Below are 20,123 nucleotides of genomic sequence, written 5' to 3'. Positions count from 1 at the left end.
GTGCTCCTAAAATTGTTCACTGCCAAAAAATGCTTCTCTTACTTAGTATTGTCTTGTTTCCAGTTCAAATATCAAACATTTCTTAAATCAAGAAGCATTTACTAGAGGTAATAAGATATTAGGTCAATAAAAATTGAGTTTTTGCTTAAAACATCTGCCAATGGGGCGAGAAAAATAATCTTGTTTCTGTTGGAGTTCACATTATTTTTCTCACCCCATTGGCAGATGTTTTAAGCAAAAACGCACTTATTTTTTATTTATTTCCCCAGAAAACAAGACATAATATCTTATGGCATTTTAATCATCTAGTAAATGCTTCTTGATTTAAGAAATGTTTGATATTTGGACTGGAAACAAGACAAAAATACTAAGTATGAAAAGCATGTTTGCAGTGTTCAGTCAGGGGCCACAGCGCTGCTAGCAAACACAGCTAGCCTGGAGCCCTGCGCTACATAACATCCCAGCTGGGAATAATGACTAAGGGTTTGTGGGAAAGTGAAAGTCAAAGCTGCTTAGTGGACTAATAGAGATCAGTTATCGGGATTACAGGGAATGTACAGTGAACCTTGAGGTTTAAATCTAGAAGCAAGCCGGTGGACAAAGATTGGGGATTACAGGCACGTGGCGAACGGCAAGGACGGATGCGAGGCTCGTGGCGTCACCACACGCTTCGGTCAGCGGAGACCCTGAGGCGAGTGTGTGAGAACGCGCCGCACACACACCTGATGTGCAGCAGTTTGGCCGTCTGGACGAAGCAGGACTGATCGGTCTCCTTCAGCACCTCCTGAGCGTATCCCACAAGCCCACTGTTCTCCAGCATGCCCTGGTACTCGTCCACCTGGGCCCGGAGCCGGTCCACCCGCAGGGTTCTGGCCTGCTCCACGCACCGCAGCATCTCCGTCCGGCGCTCCTGCAGCGTCTCGAAGAGCCGCTCGAAGTGTTCGTTCGCCCGCCGCTCCGCCAGCTGCCCGTTCTCCTGCGTGCGAACACAGGGTGTGTGTGATATGGGGAACATACTATATCAAAGTAAGGCTTGCTAGGATAGTCGGTGTTACCGGTGTTCAGTCACAACACCGGTTTTATCATTTGCCCACCGCGCCACCGCAAAAACACCGCACCGCTCATATTAATATGAATGCTTTTAAACTGTTCAAGCGCGACAAGACTAAAGAGACCGCGGTATAAGTCCTGCCTATTAAACACACTCACACTCACACACACACTCACACACACACACGTGTCAGTATCGAGTTCTCTTTCGGTCTTGAACAAACCATAACACACACAAATTATGCCAAAATGTCAGTTTTGTCGAGTGTCCTCATAAGAGCAGTCTTACATGATTTAAATAAAGTCTAAAATAGAGATTTGTGAGAACATGTGACGCGTGTCAGATCGCGTCTCTTCAGCGGCCGGTCTTAGTGTCATTAATGTTGATCAAAGTAAATGACTCACTCATTATACCGTAGCCTAATAATCAGGAATGCACTCCGATCTTTTAACATCTCCGGCGAACGGCTTCTTCACGCAGAAGAAAAGCTCATGACGCGCAGGGAAATCCAGCGAGCTGTGGCGTCTCCTGATGGGTCGAGGCTGTTCGTGAACTTCATTTTATACGTGCAGTTCACACGAGCTCTCAGCGCATGCGGGACTGCTGCGAGTAGACTAACTTTATTAATGAAACAGAAAATCAGAGGGAATCATTTCTGTAATGTTTTTTTTTTACCGGTTGGCCGGTCACACGGCTTTCATAGTTTTCAGTTAGGTGACTGGTGCGCAGACCTGGAGTGTTATTTACATTTTTGATTTAGTTTAATTCATTTTTTTTTTTTTTTTTACATCGCTCCTCCCACCCGATGAAACCGATATTACCGGTGTGGTCACAAGTCGATTAACCAGTGGGAGAATATTATCACCGTCACATCTCTAATCAAAGTAATAACATAGTCACATGATTGAGGATCATAAATCAGCTCAGCTAAACGAGAGGCTTCTGGGAGCTCAACCAATCAGGATCCAGCGGGAACGGCTTCTTACCTCTGTGTGATTGATCATCACTTCCAGGTCAGAAATCTGAGTCCTCACTTGGTCTTCTTTGCTGATTAAGTAATGGATACTCTTCGCCAGCTTCTCCTGTTGACAGAGTAGCCCATTAGAACAGTGGAAAACTCGATTGCCGGCCAGTGTGAGAAACATGATCCCGCTTCTGTGAGACGCGGACACAACATCATGAGATGGAACCGATCACATTAAACATGGATGAGTCGCGGCTCGTTTACAGGCGTCCGATACCCCTGACCTCTTAAGCACGGCCCTCGCAGGCAGAGCCACTCACCAGAGACAGCAGCGCTCGTTTGCAGACACATCAATACTTCAGGGGTCGGGAATTGTGCTGTAAATCACACTGTACGTTTCAGAACTGCTTTCACTGAAACCAAGCTACCAAAATGATCAATTTAAATATAATGATAATCACTTTTCAGCTGGAAGAGTAAACACTCTTTAAAGTTCTAAACGTGTAGAGATGTTAGCCAATCAGAGCAGTGGGCGTTTACACTGAAGTCTCACAGCCAATCAGAGCAGTGGGCGTTTACACTGAAGTCTCACAGCCAATCAGAGCAGTGGGCGTTTACACTGAAGTCTCACAGCCAATCAGAGCAGTGGGCGTTTACACTGGTCTCACAGCCAATCAGAGCAGTGGGCGTTTACACTGAAGTCTCACAGCCAATCAGAGCAGTGGGCGTTTACACTGGTCTCACAGCCAATCAGAGCAGTGGGCGTTTACACTGTTCTCACAGCCAATCACAGCAGTGGGCGTTTACACTGAAGTCTCACAGCCAATCACAGCAGTGGGCGTTTACACTGAAGTCTCACAGCCAACCCCAGCAGTGGGCGTTTACACTGGTCTCACAGCCAATCACAGCAGTGGGCGTTTACACTGAAGTCTCACAGCCAATCAGAGCAGTGGGCGTTTACACTGAAGTCTCACAGCCAATCACAGCAGTGGGCGTTTACACTGGTCTCACAGCCAATCAGAGCAGTGGGCGTTTACACTGGTCTCACAGCCAATCAGAGCAGTGGGCGTTTACACTGGTCTCACAGCCAATCACAGCAGTGGGCGTTTACACTGGTCTCACAGCCAATCAGAGCAGTGGGCGTTTACACTGAAGTCTCACAGCCAATCAGAGCAGTGGGCGTTTACACTGAAGTCTCACAGCCAATCAGAGCAGTGGGTGTTTACACTGAAATCTCACAGCCAATCACAGCAGTGGGCGTTTACACTGAAGTCTTAAATCAGACTTGCTTATTTATTTAATTCAAAATGTATTTGTTCAAATGAGAGGATTAAAATCAGGGTGGAAAATTAGCATTTATTTCTAAATTATGACAGACTTTAAGTACAAGTAAGAATAAGATACTTTTTTCTCATTGTGCAACTAAAGTTAGAGTGGCAGCTCTAGAAACATTTACCCACAAAGTAGAGACAAATTAAATTACATAAAAGCCCCTGAAGGCCATTTAAAACCCTAGTAAAAACCCTACTAACATTATAAGTGCACCTCAGGAAACACACAATAATAAAAACTGCAGTTCTTCTGAGCCAGGACGGACCGACCCGATGCTGGTCCGGTGGGTATTTAACGGGACGTACCTTGAGGATCTTGTAGGCGCTGCTCATGGAAGTGACTCTGTGATTCGCGTGAGATCCTCCGAGTTTGCAGAGATGACACACGGGACGCCGGCACACCTCGCAGTACATGTTCACCTTCTCCATCTCGTGCTCGGGACACATCAACACCTGTGGGGAGAGGGAGGGATCATGAGCGAGCGAGTGACGGGTCAATCACGGGTCAGATCGCGGGTCAATCACGGGTCAGATCGCGGGTCAATCGCGGGTCAGATCGCGGGTCAGATCGCGGGTCAATCGCGGGTCAATCGCGGGTCAGATCGCGGGTCAGATCGCGGGTCAGATCGCGGGTCAATCGCGGGTCAGATCGCGGGTCAGATCGCGGGTCAGATCGCGGGTCAATCGCGGGTCAATCGCGGGTCAATCGCGGGTCAGATCGCGGGTCAGATCGCGGGCGCGGGTCAGATCGCGGGTCAGATCGCGGGTCAATCACGGGTCAGATCGCGGGTCAATCGCGGGTCAGATCGCGGGTCAGATCGCGGGCGCGGGTCAGATCGCGGGTCAGATCGCGGGTCAATCACGGGTCAGATCGCGGGTCAATCGCGGGTCAGATCGCGGGTCAGATCGCAGGTCAGATCGCGGGTCAGATCGCGGGTCAGATCGCGGGTCAGATCGCGGGTCAGATCGCGGGTCAGATCGCGGGTCAGATCGCGGGTCAATCACGGGTCAGATCGCGGGTCAGATCGCGGGTCAGATCGCGGGTCAGATCGCGGGTCAGATCGCGGGTCAGATCGCGGGTCAGATCGCGGGTCAATCGCGGGTCAGATCGCGGGTCAGATCGCGGGTCAGATCGCGGGTCAATCGCGGGTCAGATCGCGGGTCAATCGCGGGTCAATCGCGGGTCAGATCGCGGGTCAGATCGCGGGTCAGATCGCGGGTCAGATCGCGGGTCAGATCGCGGGTCAGATCGCGGGTCAGATCGCGGGTCAGATCGCGGGTCAGATCGCGGGTCAGATCGCGGGTCAGATCGCGGGTCAATCGCGGGTCAGATCGCGGGTCAGATCGCGGGTCAGATCGCGGGTCAATCGCGGGTCAGATCGCGGGTCAGATCGCGGGTCAATCGCGGGTCAGATCGCGGGTCAGATCGCGGGTCAGATCGCGGGTCAGATCGCGGGTCAGATCGCGGGTCAGATCGCGGGTCAGATCGCGGGTCAGATCGCGGCTGACAGTAGGGCTGCAACTAATCGATAATATCGTCAATAAATCGATAATGAAAACCGTGCACAGAAAACTTCCGCTAGTTCCGTCTACTTTCAGCACTGAATAACCCATATGGACTAAATGCATGTAGAAACTGCTGGCATCGCCGCGTGACCCAGGCTGCCCTCAACAGGAGAATACCTTCTTTTAAGTTTCAAGCTAATGCAGAAGTGAAACGTTTAGCACGGCTAGCCTGTCAGGCGCTTTCACAGATGCATGATTGATTCCTCAGCACAAAACTTTCATTATACGGTTATATCCTTATCTGTGTGTTACAAATTCATGCGAGTATTTCCATTTTGCATGAAGGCTCGTCCTGCCAGTCCGTGGTCAACTCCAGGCTTCACGGAGGGAGCGTGCGCCTCACACAGAGCAGGAATATATTTTAAAAAATATGAATTGGGCTGAAATATCTGTTTGTTGGACGTTAGGGTTAAACGGCAACATTAAAGTACTCCTAATATCAGTATTTTAAGAGAGTGGTGACTGAAAAGGGATAACTGCATGTAATTGAATATAAATGCGAGACGTTTCTACATTTACAGGATAGAGACATTGTGACACCGTCACATTAATTTGAGTGTTCCTTGGGAAACAGGGTTATTTTTGTTGTTGCTCAAGACGTGTTACATTGGTTATATATAATGTTTATGTATGAGGAGAATACTCGTATGTAGTCCTGTGTAATATACTTGGTTTCCACTGTGTATTTTGGTATGGATGGGAGGAGGTCTCTTTAATTTCCAGGAGGGCGCGCCCTAGCTTACTTCAGGTGTTTTGGGGTTGTTGAGGGGAGCGCCAGTGTTGTTCGCTGCGGCTATAGAGAGTCAGAGCTTGTTCCTGATGGTTTGAGGGCATTTTCTAATGATACATTAAGAGACGGCTTTAATGGGGGGGAGGAAGGACAGAAAATTGTTGAACCACCTGGACTGTTTTCTTGTGTGCGCTCCGGCAAGAGGACGAGCCCGAACCCAAACTTTCTAATAGTGTGGGTTAACAGCCAAGCGCTAAGCGCGTCATTCAATCGAACTGTTGGGTGCATCTTTTGTGGAGTGTTTGTTCAGCGCCGTCTGAATATTTATTTTGTTGCTGTGTTTTATTCACTCCCTTACGTCTGCTCATATGCATATTTATATGTTCAAGAAAGCAGTGAGTAAAGCGACATTGTTGAAGTTTTGTGATACTTGCTTTCATTCCAAAGATCCCATTGTGCGTTTATAGTAACACATCCGTTAAAAAAATAATATTAAAGGGTGAATTGTTACAACATTAACAGGTTTCTGTGTCCAGAGTGAGTGTGTTCCTGTTAACACAGAGTTTGTGTTTTTTTTTTTTTGCAATGATTTATGCTTTTGCTTTATAGCGCTGTTGTACACACCATAGATATAGATATATTCACTATGTTTTTATAGCATTCAGACAGCAGATTAGTTTGAAGGACAGCTTTGGCCAGAACGTGGAATAGTGTGTTAATAAAAAAAGAAAATTGGGCTTTTTAAAAATCTGATTAGTCGAAGAAATAATCGGCCAACTAATCGATTATCAGTTAAATGCCAGAGAGGCGGTCAGGGTACCTTGGGCCTGAAGTTGGTGGTGGGACCCACGTACTCGTGCTGGGCTCGGGGCGTCCCCCAGGGGTGGTTGAGCTTGAAGCACTCGTTGCAGTAGCTGGTCCTGCAGTCCATGCAGCTCTTGGTGGCCTCGTGTTGCGGCGGCTTACACACACTGCACATGATGGCCACGGCCGCGCGCGCCGCCTGGCGGTAGCGCTCCACGATACTCTCCAGCGTGAAGTTCCTGAAGAGCATGCTGATGCCGCGCTCCCCGAGGTCGATGTCGTGCTGACACCCGGGACACGGGAACGTGGTGATGCGCGGCGTGACGGAGGAGCGCCTCCAACCGGGAGAAGAGACGGAGCCTGAGCCACACGAGACACCAGTCAGAGGACGGGTAGAAGTGGACGACACACACACGCACGCATAAACACACGCACGTGCACACACACACACACACACACACGCACGCATAAACACACGCACGTGCACACACACACACACACACACACACACGCACGCATAAACACACGCATGTGCACACACACACGCACGCATGTGCACACACGCACATGCACACACACGCACGCATAAACACACGCACGTGCACACACACACACACACACACACACGCACGCATAAACACACGCACGTGCACACACAGACGCATAAACACACGCACGTGCACACACACACGCACGCATAAACACACGCATGTGCACACACACACACGCACGCATAAACACACGCACATGCACACACACGCACGCATAAACACGCACGTGCACACACAGACGCATAAACACACGCACGTGCACACGCACGTGCACACACACGCACGCATAAACACACGCACGTGCACACACACACACGCACGCATAAACACACGCACGTGCACACACACGCACGCATAAACACACGCACGTGCACACACACGCGCGCATAAACACACGCACGTGCACACACACGCACGCATAAACACGCACGTGCACACACACGCACGCACACATAAACACACGCACTTGCACACACACACACACACGCACGTGCACACACACACACGCATAAACACACACGCACGTGCACACACACGCACGCACTCTCGCACACACACTCTCTTGCACACACACACTTACGCACTCTCTCGCACACACACATTCTTGCACGCACTTTCGCACACACACTCTCTTGCACAAACACACTTACGCACTCTCGCACAGACACTTACACACGCACAAAATAAAGCACCATCAATAAGGTCAGACACAGATGGAGACTCAGACAGTGGACACAGCACAACAGCAGACCGTGATCTGGACAACAGAAACTTCAAACACGTCAAAAATGGAAATTAACCACTTTGGGAAGAAACACCCGAGTGACAGACTGATTACAGTGTACTTCAGTGAGGAATGAGATCGAGGTCACTATTTTTAAAGCTGCGGTGCGTCATTTCTGTCAAGCGAAACTGAAGAGGTGATTTAAATATCGTTTTCTAACAGGTTTCTCCAAACACTCCATCTGTCATTGGTCAGTCAAACAGGAAGCCCCGCCCCTAACCCACGTGATTGGCCGAGACAGTAGTTGACCTGACCCTGCTTAAAACAGAACAATGTCATGAAAGAGTCACAGTGTTTCGCTCTTCAGGAGCCAATTAGTGATGCATCGCAATTAAAATGGGCGGAACCATAACCAGAAATTCTGGACACTCTGGGCTGAACGCTGAAACTGAACAATTATTTTAAATCAGTTTTTTTGTGTGTGATTACTTGTTCTTGCTTCAGGTGGTGTTTCTAACGTAACATCTAGACTCAAACAACATGTTAATATTCTATTAAAACTAATAAATATATATATTTTTTTATTAATGTGACCTTTCTGTGCATTAGTGAGCATGATTAACTCGACGCAGATCTGAACATTAACCCGACGCAGATCAGACTGAACACTAACCCTACGCAGATCAGAACATTAACCCGACGCAGATCAGACTGAACACTAACCCGACGCAGATCTGAACATTAACCCGACGCAGATCAGACTGAACACTAACCCGACGCAGATCAGACTGAACACTAACCCTACGCAGATCAGACTGAACACTAACCCTACGCAGATCAGACTGAACACTAACCCGACGCAGATCAGACTGAACACTAACCCTACGCAGATCAGACTGAACATTAACCCGACGCAGATCAGACTGAACATTAACCCGACGCAGATCTGAACATTAACCCGACGCAGATCAGACTGAACACTAACCCTACGCAGATCAGACTGAACATTAACCCGACGCAGATCAGACTGAACACTAACCCTACGCAGATCAGACTGAACATTAACCCGACGCAGATCAGACTGAACATTAACTCGACGCAGATCAGACTGAACATTAACCCGACGCAGATCAGACTGAACATTAACCCTACGCAGATCAGACTGAACATTAACCCGACGCAGATCAGACTGAACATTAACCCGACGCAGATCAGACTGAACACTAACCCGACGCAGATCAGACTGAACACTAACCCTACGCAGATCAGACTGAACATTAACCCGACGCAGATCAGACTGAACACTAACCCTACGCAGATCAGACTGAACACTAACCCTACGCAGATCAGACTGAACACTAACCCGACGCAGATCAGACTGAACACTAACCCTACGCAGATCAGACTGAACATTAACCCGACGCAGATCAGACTGAACATTAACCCGACGCAGATCTGAACATTAACCCGACGCAGATCAGACTGAACACTAACCCTACGCAGATCAGACTGAACATTAACCCGACGCAGATCAGACTGAACACTAACCCTACGCAGATCAGACTGAACATTAACCCGACGCAGATCAGACTGAACATTAACTCGACGCAGATCAGACTGAACATTAACCCGACGCAGATCAGACTGAACATTAACCCTACGCAGATCAGACTGAACATTAACCCGACGCAGATCAGACTGAACATTAACCCGACGCAGATCAGACTGAACACTAACCCGACGCAGATCAGACTGAACACTAACCCTACGCAGATCAGACTGAACATTAACCCGACGCAGATCAGACTGAACATTAACCCGACGCAGATCTGAACATTAACCCGACGCAGATCAGACTGAACACTAACCCTACGCAGATCAGACTGAACATTAACCCGACGCAGATCAGACTGAACATTAACCCGACGCAGATCAGACTGAACACTAACCCTACGCAGATCAGACTGAACATTAACCCGACGCAGATCAGACTGAACATTAACTCGACGCAGATCAGACTGAACATTAACCCGACGCAGATCAGACTGAACATTAACTCGACGCAGATCAGACTGAACATTAACCCGACGCAGATCAGACTGAACATTAACCCTACGCAGATCAGATCAGAACATTAACCCGACGCAGATCAGACTGAACATTAACCCGACGCAGATCAGACTGAACACTAACCCGACGCAGATCAGACTGAACACTAACCCTACGCAGATCAGACTGAACATTAACCCGACGCAGATCAGACTGAACATTAACCCGACGCAGATCTGAACATTAACCCGACGCAGATCAGACTGAACACTAACCCTACGCAGATCAGACTGAACATTAACCCGACGCAGATCAGACTGAACATTAACCCGACGCAGATCAGACTGAACACTAACCCTACGCAGATCAGACTGAACACTAACCCGACGCAGATCAGACTGAACACTAACCCTACGCAGATCAGACTGAACACTAACCCTACGCAGATCAGACTGAACATTAACCCGACGCAGATCAGACTGAACATTAACTCGACGCAGATCAGACTGAACATTAACCCGACGCAGATCAGACTGAACATTAACCCTACGCAGATCAGACTGAACATTAACCCGACGCAGATCAGACTGAACATTAACCCGACGCAGATCAGACTGAACATTAACCCGACGCAGATCAGACTGAACATTAACCCGACGCAGATCTGAACATTAACCCTACGCAGATCAGACTGAACATTAACTCGACGCAGATCAGACTGAACATTAACCCGACGCAGATCAGACTGAACACTAACCCTACGCAGATCAGACTGAACATTAACCCGACGCAGATCAGACTGAACATTAACCCGACGCAGATCTGAACATTAACCCTACGCAGATCAGACTGAACATTAACCCGACGCAGATCAGACTGAACACTAACCCTACGCAGATCAGACTGAACATTAACCCAACGCAGATCAGACTGAACATTAACCCGACGCAGATCTGAACATTAACCCGACGCAGATCAGACTGAACATTAACTCGACGCAGATCAGAACATTAACCCGACGCAGATCAGACTGAACACTAACCCTACGCAGATCAGACTGAACATTAACCCGACGCAGATCAGACTGAACATTAACCCGACGCAGATCAGACTGAACATTAACCCGACGCAGATCAGACTGAACATTAACCCGACGCAGATCAGACTGAACATTAACCCGACGCAGATCAGACTGAACATTAACCCGACGCAGATCAGACTGAACACTAACCCTACGCAGATCAGACTGAACATTAACCCGACGCAGATCAGACTGAACATTAACCCGACGCAGATCAGACTGAACATTAACCCTACGCAGATCAGACTGAACATTAACTCGACGCAGATCTGAACATTAACCCGACGCAGATCAGACTGAACACTAACCCTACGCAGATCAGACTGAACATTAACTCGACGCAGATCAGAACATTAACCCGACGCAGATCAGACTGAACACTAACCCTACGCAGATCAGACTGAACATTAACCCGACGCAGATCAGACTGAACACTAACCCGACGCAGATCAGACTGAACATTAACCCGACGCAGATCAGACTGAACATTAACCCGACGCAGATCAGACTGAACACTAACCCTACGCAGATCAGACTGAGCATTAACTCGACGCAGATCAGAACATTAACCCGACGCAGATCAGACTGAACACTAACCCTACGCAGATCAGACTGAACATTAACCCGACGCAGATCAGACTGAACATTAACCCGACGCAGATCAGACTGAACATTAACCCGACGCAGATCAGACTGAACATTAACCCTACGCAGATCAGACTGAACATTAACCCGACGCAGATCAGACTGAACATTAACCCGACGCAGATCAGACTGAACATTAACCCGACGCAGATCAGACTGAACATTAACCCTACGCAGATCAGACTGAACATTAACTCGACGCAGATCAGAACATTAACCCGACGCAGATCAGACTGAACATTAACCCTACGCAGATCAGACTGAACATTAACCCGACGCAGATCAGACTGAACATTAACCCGACGCAGATCAGACTGAACATTAACCCGACGCAGATCAGACTGAACATTAACCCTACGCAGATCAGATCAGAACATTAACTCGACGCAGATCAGAACATTAACCCGACGCAGATCAGACTGAACACTAACCCTACGCAGATCAGACTGAACATTAACCCGACGCAGATCAGACTGAACACTAACCCTACGCAGATCAGACTGAACACTAACCCTACGCAGATCAGACTGAACATTAACTCGACGCAGATCAGAACATTAACCCGACGCAGATCAGACTGAACACTAACCCTACGCAGATCAGACTGAACACTAACCCGACGCAGATCAGACTGAACACTAACCCTACGCAGATCAGACTGAACACTAACCCTACGCAGATCAGACTGAACATTAACTCGACGCAGATCAGAACATTAACCCGACGCAGATCAGACTGAACACTAACCCTACGCAGATCAGACTGAACATTAACTCGACGCAGATCAGAACATTAACCCGACGCAGATCAGAATGAACACTAACCCGACGCAGATCAGACTGAACACTAACCCGACGCAGATCAGACTGAACACTAACCCGACGCAGATCAGACTGAACATTAACCCGACGCAGATCAGACTGAACATTAACCCGACGCAGATCAGATCATCACACACTGCAGCTTTAAAGTTTGACGAAGCCTCTCTCTCCTGTTTGTCCAGGTCAGAGTCGTGGGATTTTGCCAATTCACAAGCAGGAAAACCATTTTAGGGTGAAAGAAATCACTTCTCCAGCAAGCATTTGAAACAGAGAACATCTGAAGTGATATGCAAACAAACACTAAATAAAGAGATCACACTGTACGATGCAGCAGAGACACACGTGCAGCACAGATGATGAAGCCACGCATGCGGACGACGAAGGTGATGATGAAGATGGCCGAGAACAAGCAAACATCTGAACGAGCGCCGGGTTCAGATCAGGGATGGAGTGTGTATGATGAAGTAAAGCGTGTACTTATGCCGTGAGTGTGCTGTGCCGCTCGGCATGCTGGGAACTGATGGGGAAAAACAAACGCTCAGACCAGAAACCGGCCCGTCAGCACAAGGTCATTCTGGTCCCTACAGAACCACATCAGCCGGTCAGTGAGAACATGGCTAATGATGGCCAGTGTGTTAAAGTGTGTTAATCGTTAGTGTGAGGGAAGCGTTTGACACGGAAGGGTAGAGCGGGTTCTGAAACGCATTTAGATTAATAGCTACGTCTCCTCAAGCTCACCGGAAGTTTATTACCTGACGAGACGTTATTTAATAATTCTACCTAGTTTTAGTTCACTGCTATTTATTTGGTTGCCGTTGTCTAGAAGAAAAATGTCTGAATATTCTCTCTCTGCGCGAGACAAACGGTGGAAGCAGAAGCTGTGGATTCCTGAGTCGCTCCAGGGCAACGTCTGCTGTTCTTAAACACACGGTTCTCACGCTCACGGAGAGATCAGTGCGTCTGTCATGCGCTCACGGGTGTGTGTGACGCAGCTGCCGCATCTACTCTGATCGAGGAGAGAAATGAGCACACAGTTCTAGAGACACACTACAGCTAATGAGATTACGTGACCCACATCTACCTCTCCCTCCAAACGCCCTCCTCAGCGAGGCTGCGGGCGACAGAGAGAAGAGCCACAACACTGACAGTGATTAAACGGCAACAGAAGTGGAGTGAAACCTGATTCACAACCAATGACTGTACGAACATAAAACAGCATCACATTTCTTGGGGAGAAAACTGCAATGAAAGCCAACAGTATAAAAGAAGAGATGAAGAAAGACACCAACACTAATCATTCCTGCAGTAAAACTGACCCAAAACATAAATGAGTTCATGTAATTTAATCTGCTTTGGATCTCACACCCAGATTCTGAGAGGATAACAACAAATAAACAATTTTGGCCTACACAAAACACATCAGCTTTTAAAATCTAATGACAAGGTCTTATAAGGTGCATGAATCTTATATTTATCTGAAAATAAATTAAACCACATTACTTCCATCCATTTCAAATGCAAAGTAGACTTAATCAAACTGCCTGTCTTTTGGATGGAAGGAGCCTCAATGCGAGTGATTTATCTGAGGTTTCTGAGTGCTGATCCGGAGTCGAGTCGGATTACCTGATCGCACCAGCCGGTCCAGTCTCTCCGTGCTCGGGGACGGGACTCTGGAGCGAGGGCTGCCCGGGTTCGAGCCCTCGGAGCCCGCGTCGGTGCTGAAGGAGTCCTCGTGGTTCGGCAGGAGCAGGTCTTTCACACACCGGTGACACACACTGTGCTGACAGGGCAAGATGAGCGGCTGGGTGAACAACTCCTTACAGATCGGACAGATCAGCTCCCTCTCGATGCTCTTCATCGGCACCTGTCGAGACACGCACACACACACACACGCACACACACACACACACACACACACACACACACACACACACACACACACACACAGAGATATTACTGTGAAAACATTCAGTGTTCGGCATCACAACTCCTACGAGACGAGAGTTTCACTGCAGTTAGAGAAGCGCGAGATGCTGATTCAGAGGAGTCAGATGATTGATTCACATGATTGATTCACTTGATTGATTCACTTGATTGATTCAACGATTCTGCGGCTCACGCGCGCTTGGGGAAGTAACGAACTTCCACTGTTGACTTTCGCATTTCTATTCCAAGCCTAAAAGTACAACTCAACTGTCTAGTAGTTGTGAAAAGAACTGCGACGAGGATGAAGGTCTACAAGGCCTTTATTTTCCTTATTTACAAAATACATCCAAAACAATCGGTTCAACTTTCTCTCAGCAAACAATAGCAGCTTCAGTGTCGAGGATGAAGAGCTGAGGCGGACTCACCAGGATCGAGCTTCGCCGGGACATCGCGAGCAGAGGAAAGGCAAACTCCGCGTTCCTGTTTCAACTTCGCAAATGAGAGATTCGTACAATTAGAGGATGAATCGGACAACGTGACGCGCGTTAATGCGCGAGCGGCGCGACACCGTGGACAACAAGCCGAAATGTGGGCGGAGTCACTGCCCGTCACTATAGCAACCCTGCAGCGAAACCATTTAGTATTTAAATAAGGGGCGGGGTCCGCAACAGAACGGCACATCATTTATACATTATACAAATCATCATTTATGTCCAATCGACGACAAATTCTTCGAGCTCTTCAGTGCACAATATTATAAATTATGTCTTTTTTAATATTATAAATGATCTAAGACGACGCAGTGTAAAGAAATTACGTCATTTGCACGGGATATTGATGCGGATGAATAAGCGAATATTATTTCTCCATGACAGAGAAAGACAAGCATCAGCATCAGCATAATATAATGATTCATCGCATTTGTGTTTCATCAGCTCACCTCGCCTCTCTCGATGCGCTCCACTATACTCGCGAACTCGGACATCTCCGAGTCCGACATCCTGAAGACCGATGATGATCTCTATATCCTCATGTGTTCTCCTCTATATCCTCATGTGTTCTCCTCTATATCCTCATGTGTTCTCCTCTATATCCTCATGTGTTCTCCTCTATATCCTCATGTGTTCTCCTCTATATCCTCATGTGTTCTCCTCTATATCCTCATGTGTTCTCCTCTATATCCTCATGTGTTCTCCTCTATATCCTCATGTGTTCTCCTCTATATCCTCATGTGTTCTCCTCTATATCCTCATGTGTTCTCCTCTATATCCTCATGTGTTCTCCTCTATATCCTCATGTGTTCTCCTCTATATCCTCATCTCCGCAGAACCCTCACTCACTCTCTCGCCCGAGGATGACGAGCGGAGACTCCGCCCACTCGCCCGGTCTGTGGGCGTGGCCTCGCGGGAGTGACAGCTCTTTGTGTGGATCTGCCATCTAATGAAACTTTCATGATGTCACAGATAATCGGACACCAGATCAACAGTCAGTGGGACAGAATCACTAGGCTTGTTTGAGATGAGCAAAATCTGCGCAGAACCGATCACCGGTGATCACCGCGAGATGCATGCCGGTTAGAAATGTGTCCGACTGCGTTCCGCCTGGCTCTGATGTCATGCTGACGTATGTCAAAAATTTCTCGCGAGCGCAAGGCACACCTGTCGGATTCTGCAGTTGCGCGCAGTTGCTCTCCACCGACTGCGCGGATCAAAAGCATGATGGGAAACGACTTGCTGACGACACAGCTTAATGCTCATTGGTTTAAACAACCAAGATGTAATGTTCTCTTTTAAAATGTTTGATATTAAAACTCTGATATCATGTTTTATGTGTATAAATGATCTGTGAATATTCCCAAACTCTCTGACAGTGCGATCTCTAGGCCTATATGGATTATGTGATTATGTAATTAAAATATATATATATAAACACATGTATTAAAGAAAAAGAAAAAAAAGATTGATAAACACGTATTTGGAATGGGATTATATAGCCTAACAAGTGATTTGGGTGTCTTGTTCATTATATTTATTTTCATATTTAAGCAACAGAACTTAAATTGCATCCAGTTTATTAGCAACACTGTGCACGAGCGTGAATCCCGTGATATCCATCTTTGATCTCACAGGTGTCAGATCCACTGTGAGAAGAGAGAACTGTCCGGCTTGCCTGCACTTTTTTCACTCCTCCCCTCACTGCAGCCGCCTACTCTCGACTACATTTCAGGCGAGGCAAGGCGCATCTCAAACAAGCCTAGTGTTTATTACAATAAATACTGAATTACAGTCTAAGACACGTGTGAAGTCACATGATCTTCAGTTCCAGAGCTTTAGCATGATTCACCCTCACACTGCACATGTCATATATGCGTTCTTCACACGTGTGGCTCCTCTGTTGTCTAACTACAGCAGATCTAGTGTTGTGTGTCGATCTACAAGCAGAACTTTGAGATGGAGTAACAGAAATTGCACAACTCTTTCATATTTAGCTTTCATACAGTATTTGTTCATCAGATGTTTATTAAGCCCTCGGTCACATGACATTCAGTAACATATATGTCTGGACTTTACACCCAACCTTTGACCCATAACTCTACACCACCGTCCTCTTTATACACACTTGTGTTCATTATTAATAACATGTCAAAATGCCTGATGGAAGTGATGAGGCAGCGCTGGAAAACTCGTACGCCACGAGATCCAGACGTCCTTAACAAATAAGATGTTTTATTGAGGAATATTGGTCTGGACGACACGTGCCGCCAGAGAACATCATAAACACATCATGAGAATATTAAACATTCAGACTCGAGTGCAGGTCTGCAGTCTTACACACTAATGCAGGAGGCACAGGGAGACAGGACAGACTAACAATAAAGAAGTGTGTGTGAGAGAGAGTGTGTGAGAGAGAGAGTGTGTGTGTGTGAGAGAGAGTGTGTGTGTGTGTGTGTGTGTGTGTGTGAGAGAGAGTGTGTGAGAGAGTGTGTGTGTGTGTGTGTGTGTGAGAGAGAGTGTGTGTGTGTGTGTGAGAGAGAGTGTGTGTGTGTGTGTGTGAGAGAGAGTGTGTGAGAGAGTGTGTGTGTGTGTGTGTGAGAGAGAGTGTGTGTGTGTGAGAGAGTGTGTGTGTGAGAGAGAGTGTGTGTGTGTGAGAGAGTGTGTGTGTGAGAGAGTGTGTGTGTGAGAGAGAGTGTGTGTGAGAGAGAGTGTGTGTGTGTGAGAGAGAGTGTGTGTGTGTGTGTGTGTGTGAGAGAGTGTGTGAGAGAGTGTGTGTGTGTGTGTGAGAGAGAGTGTGTGTGTGAGAGAGAGTGTGTGTGTGTGTGAGAGAGAGTGTGTGTGTGTGTGTGTGTGAGAGAGAGTGTGTGAGAGAGTGTGTGTGTGTGTGAGAGAGAGTGTGTGTGTGAGAGAGAGTGTGTGTGTGTGTGTGAGAGAGAGTGTGTGTGTGTGTGTGTGTGAGAGAGAGTGTGTGTGTGTGTGTGTGAGTGTGTGTGTGTGTGTGAGAGAGAGAGTGTGTGTGTGTGTGAGAGTGTGTGTATGTGTGTGAGAGAGAGTGTGTGTGTGTGTGAGAGTGTGTGTGTGTGTGAGAGAGAGTGTGTTACAGAGAGTGTGTGTGAGAGAGAGAGTGTGGTACAGAGAGTGTGTGTGTGAGAGAGAGAGAGATAGAGTGTGTATGTATATCTGTGTGTGTGTGTGAGTGAGTGTGAGATAGAGAGAGTGCGTGAGAGTGTGTGTGAGTGAGTGTGAGATAGAGAGAGTGTGTATGTATATCTGTGTGTGTGTGTGAGTGAGTGTGAGATAGAGAGAGTGCGTGAGAGTGTGTGTGAGTGAGTGTGAGATAGAGAGAGTGTGTGAGAGACTGTGTGAGTGTGTATCTGTGTGTGTTAGAGTGAGTGTGTATGCATGTATGTGAGTGTGTGTATCTGTGTGTGTGTATGTGTGATAGAGAGTGTGTATCTGTGTGTGTGTTAGAGTGAGTGTGTATGTGAGTGTGTGAGAGAGAGAGAGTGTGTGTGTGAGAGAGAGTGTGTGTTACAGAGAGTGTGTGTTACAGAGAGTGTGTGTTACAGAGAGTGTGTGTGAGATAGAGAGAGTGCGTGAGACTGTGTGAGTGTATATCTGTGAGTGAGTGAGTGAGTGTGTGTGTGTGTTAGAGTGAGTGTGTATGTGAGTGTGTGTGAGAGAGAGTGTGTGTTACAGAGAGTGTGTGTTACAGAGAGTGTGTGTGAGATAGAGAGAGTGCGTGAGACTGTGTGAGTGTATATCTGTGAGTGAGTGAGTGTGTGTGTTAGAGTGAGTGTGTATGTGAGTGTGTGAGAGAGAGATAGAGAGTGTGTATGTATATCTGTGAGTGTGTGTGTTAGAGAGTGCGTGTGAGATAGAGTGCGTGAGAAACTGTGTGAGTGTATATCTGTGAGTGAGTGTGAGATAGAGAGAGTGTGTGTGAGTGAGTGTGAGATAGAGAGAGTGTGTGAGAGACTGTGTGAGTGTGTATCTGTGTGTGTTAGAGTGAGTGTGTATGCATGTATGTGAGTGTGTGTATCTGTGTGTGTGTATGTGTGATAGAGAGTGTGTATCTGTGTGTGTGTTAGAGTGAGTGTGTATGTGAGTGTGTGAGAGAGAGAGAGTGTGTGTGTGAGAGAGAGTGTGTGTTACAGAGAGTGTGTGTTACAGAGAGTGTGTGTGAGATAGAGAGAGTGCGTGAGACTGTGTGAGTGTATATCTGTGTGAGTGAGTGAGTGTGTTAGAGTGAGTGTGTATGTGAGTGTGTGAGAGAGAGAGTGTGTGTGAGAGAGAGATAGAGAGTGTGTATGTATATCTGTGAGTGTGTGTGTTAGAGAGTGCGTGTGAGATAGAGTGCGTGAGAAACTGTGTGAGTGTATATCTGTGAGTGAGTGTGAGATAGAGAGAGTGTGTGTGAGTGAGTGTGAGATAGAGAGAGTGTGTGAGAGACTGTGTGAGTGTGTATCTGTGTGTGTTAGAGTGAGTGTGTATGCATGTATGTGAGTGTGTGTATCTGTGTGTGTGTATGTGTGATAGAGAGTGTGTATCTGTGTGTGTGTTAGAGTGAGTGTGTATGTGAGTGTGTGAGAGAGAGAGAGTGTGTGTGTGAGAGAGAGTGTGTGTTACAGAGAGTGTGTGTTACAGAGAGTGTGTGTGAGATAGAGAGAGTGCGTGAGACTGTGTGAGTGTATATCTGTGTGAGTGAGTGAGTGTGTTAGAGTGAGTGTGTATGTGAGTGTGTGAGAGAGAGAGTGTGTGTGAGAGAGAGATAGAGAGTGTGTATGTATATCTGTGAGTGTGTGTGTTAGAGAGTGCGTGTGAGATAGAGTGCGTGAGAAACTGTGTGAGTGTATATCTGTGAGTGAGTGTGTGTGTGTGTGTGTGTGGTCAGTCAATCTAACACCTCACACACACTGATGTGTGTTTTCTGATTAAGGACATTTACTTACAATTATATGGACTTTGAAAATAAGAGTGTAAGTTAGGGTTTAACAATGTTTGCTCACGTTCACACAACTCCTGAGAATATATCACAGAGTTTAACAGAAGATCTGATGCGATCTTTCACAAGTTAGGAGAACTGTGTTTCTGTTCTGATGAAGACGAAGAGTTGGTGCTGCAGAAGAAAGCCTGAAGGGTCTCGGACGGGCTATAGCGCACACACACACACACACACACACACACACACACGTCTCCGCAGACGCCATGAACGCTGTTCGTTTATTGACACTCGCACGTCCGTAACTTTACATCATAAAATATGAGCATTTCACTTCTACACTTGATATTACAGCATAGAAAAAATAATTTCATTTTTTGACCTTTGAAACACATTCAAGTGTGAAAATGCCATATGTATAACACACACACACACACACACACA

The 20,123-nt window shown here is 47.2% G+C and overlaps 2 protein-coding genes across 8 annotated transcripts in view; both read right to left on the bottom strand.

Annotated features, from left to right (window-relative positions):
- The window catches only part of trim36 (tripartite motif containing 36), a 46,253-nt gene extending 30,685 nt beyond the window's left edge, over positions 1-15,568 (bottom strand). The window contains exons 1-7 of one of the 6 annotated variants that reach the window (XM_079636829.1): positions 15,184-15,549; positions 13,941-14,181; positions 13,399-13,428; positions 6,463-6,806; positions 3,653-3,799; positions 2,038-2,133; positions 723-976 (exon numbers count right to left, since the gene is read on the bottom strand). In XM_079636829.1, the coding sequence (XP_079492955.1) occupies positions 723-976; positions 2,038-2,133; positions 3,653-3,799; positions 6,463-6,806; positions 13,399-13,428; positions 13,941-14,181; positions 15,184-15,243 (1,172 nt within the window). In that variant the 5' untranslated portion in view covers positions 15,244-15,549. Of the gene's footprint in view, positions 1-722; positions 977-2,037; positions 2,134-3,652; positions 3,800-6,462; positions 6,807-13,392; positions 13,429-13,940; positions 14,182-14,668; positions 14,867-15,183 lie in introns of those variants that run through there. The other 5 variants (XM_079636828.1, XM_079636831.1, XM_079636832.1 and 2 more) reach the window with 5 other exon arrangements.
- Positions 15,569-19,273: 3,705 nt separating this feature from the next.
- The window catches only part of pggt1b (protein geranylgeranyltransferase type I, beta subunit), a 57,965-nt gene continuing 57,115 nt past the window's right edge, over positions 19,274-20,123 (bottom strand). For both annotated transcript variants that reach the window (XM_079636618.1, XM_079636619.1), the window contains exon 9: positions 19,274-20,123. This exon is cut by the window's right edge and continues 509 nt beyond it. The gene's annotated coding sequence lies outside the window, so the exon portion shown is untranslated.

Source organism: Phoxinus phoxinus (assembly GCF_949152265.1).
Source record: "Phoxinus phoxinus genome assembly, chromosome: 15".
Lineage (NCBI taxonomy): Eukaryota > Metazoa > Chordata > Actinopteri > Cypriniformes > Leuciscidae > Phoxinus > Phoxinus phoxinus.
Note: the sequence above shows the minus strand (reverse complement) of the source record. Positions and strands in the feature narration are given on the sequence as shown.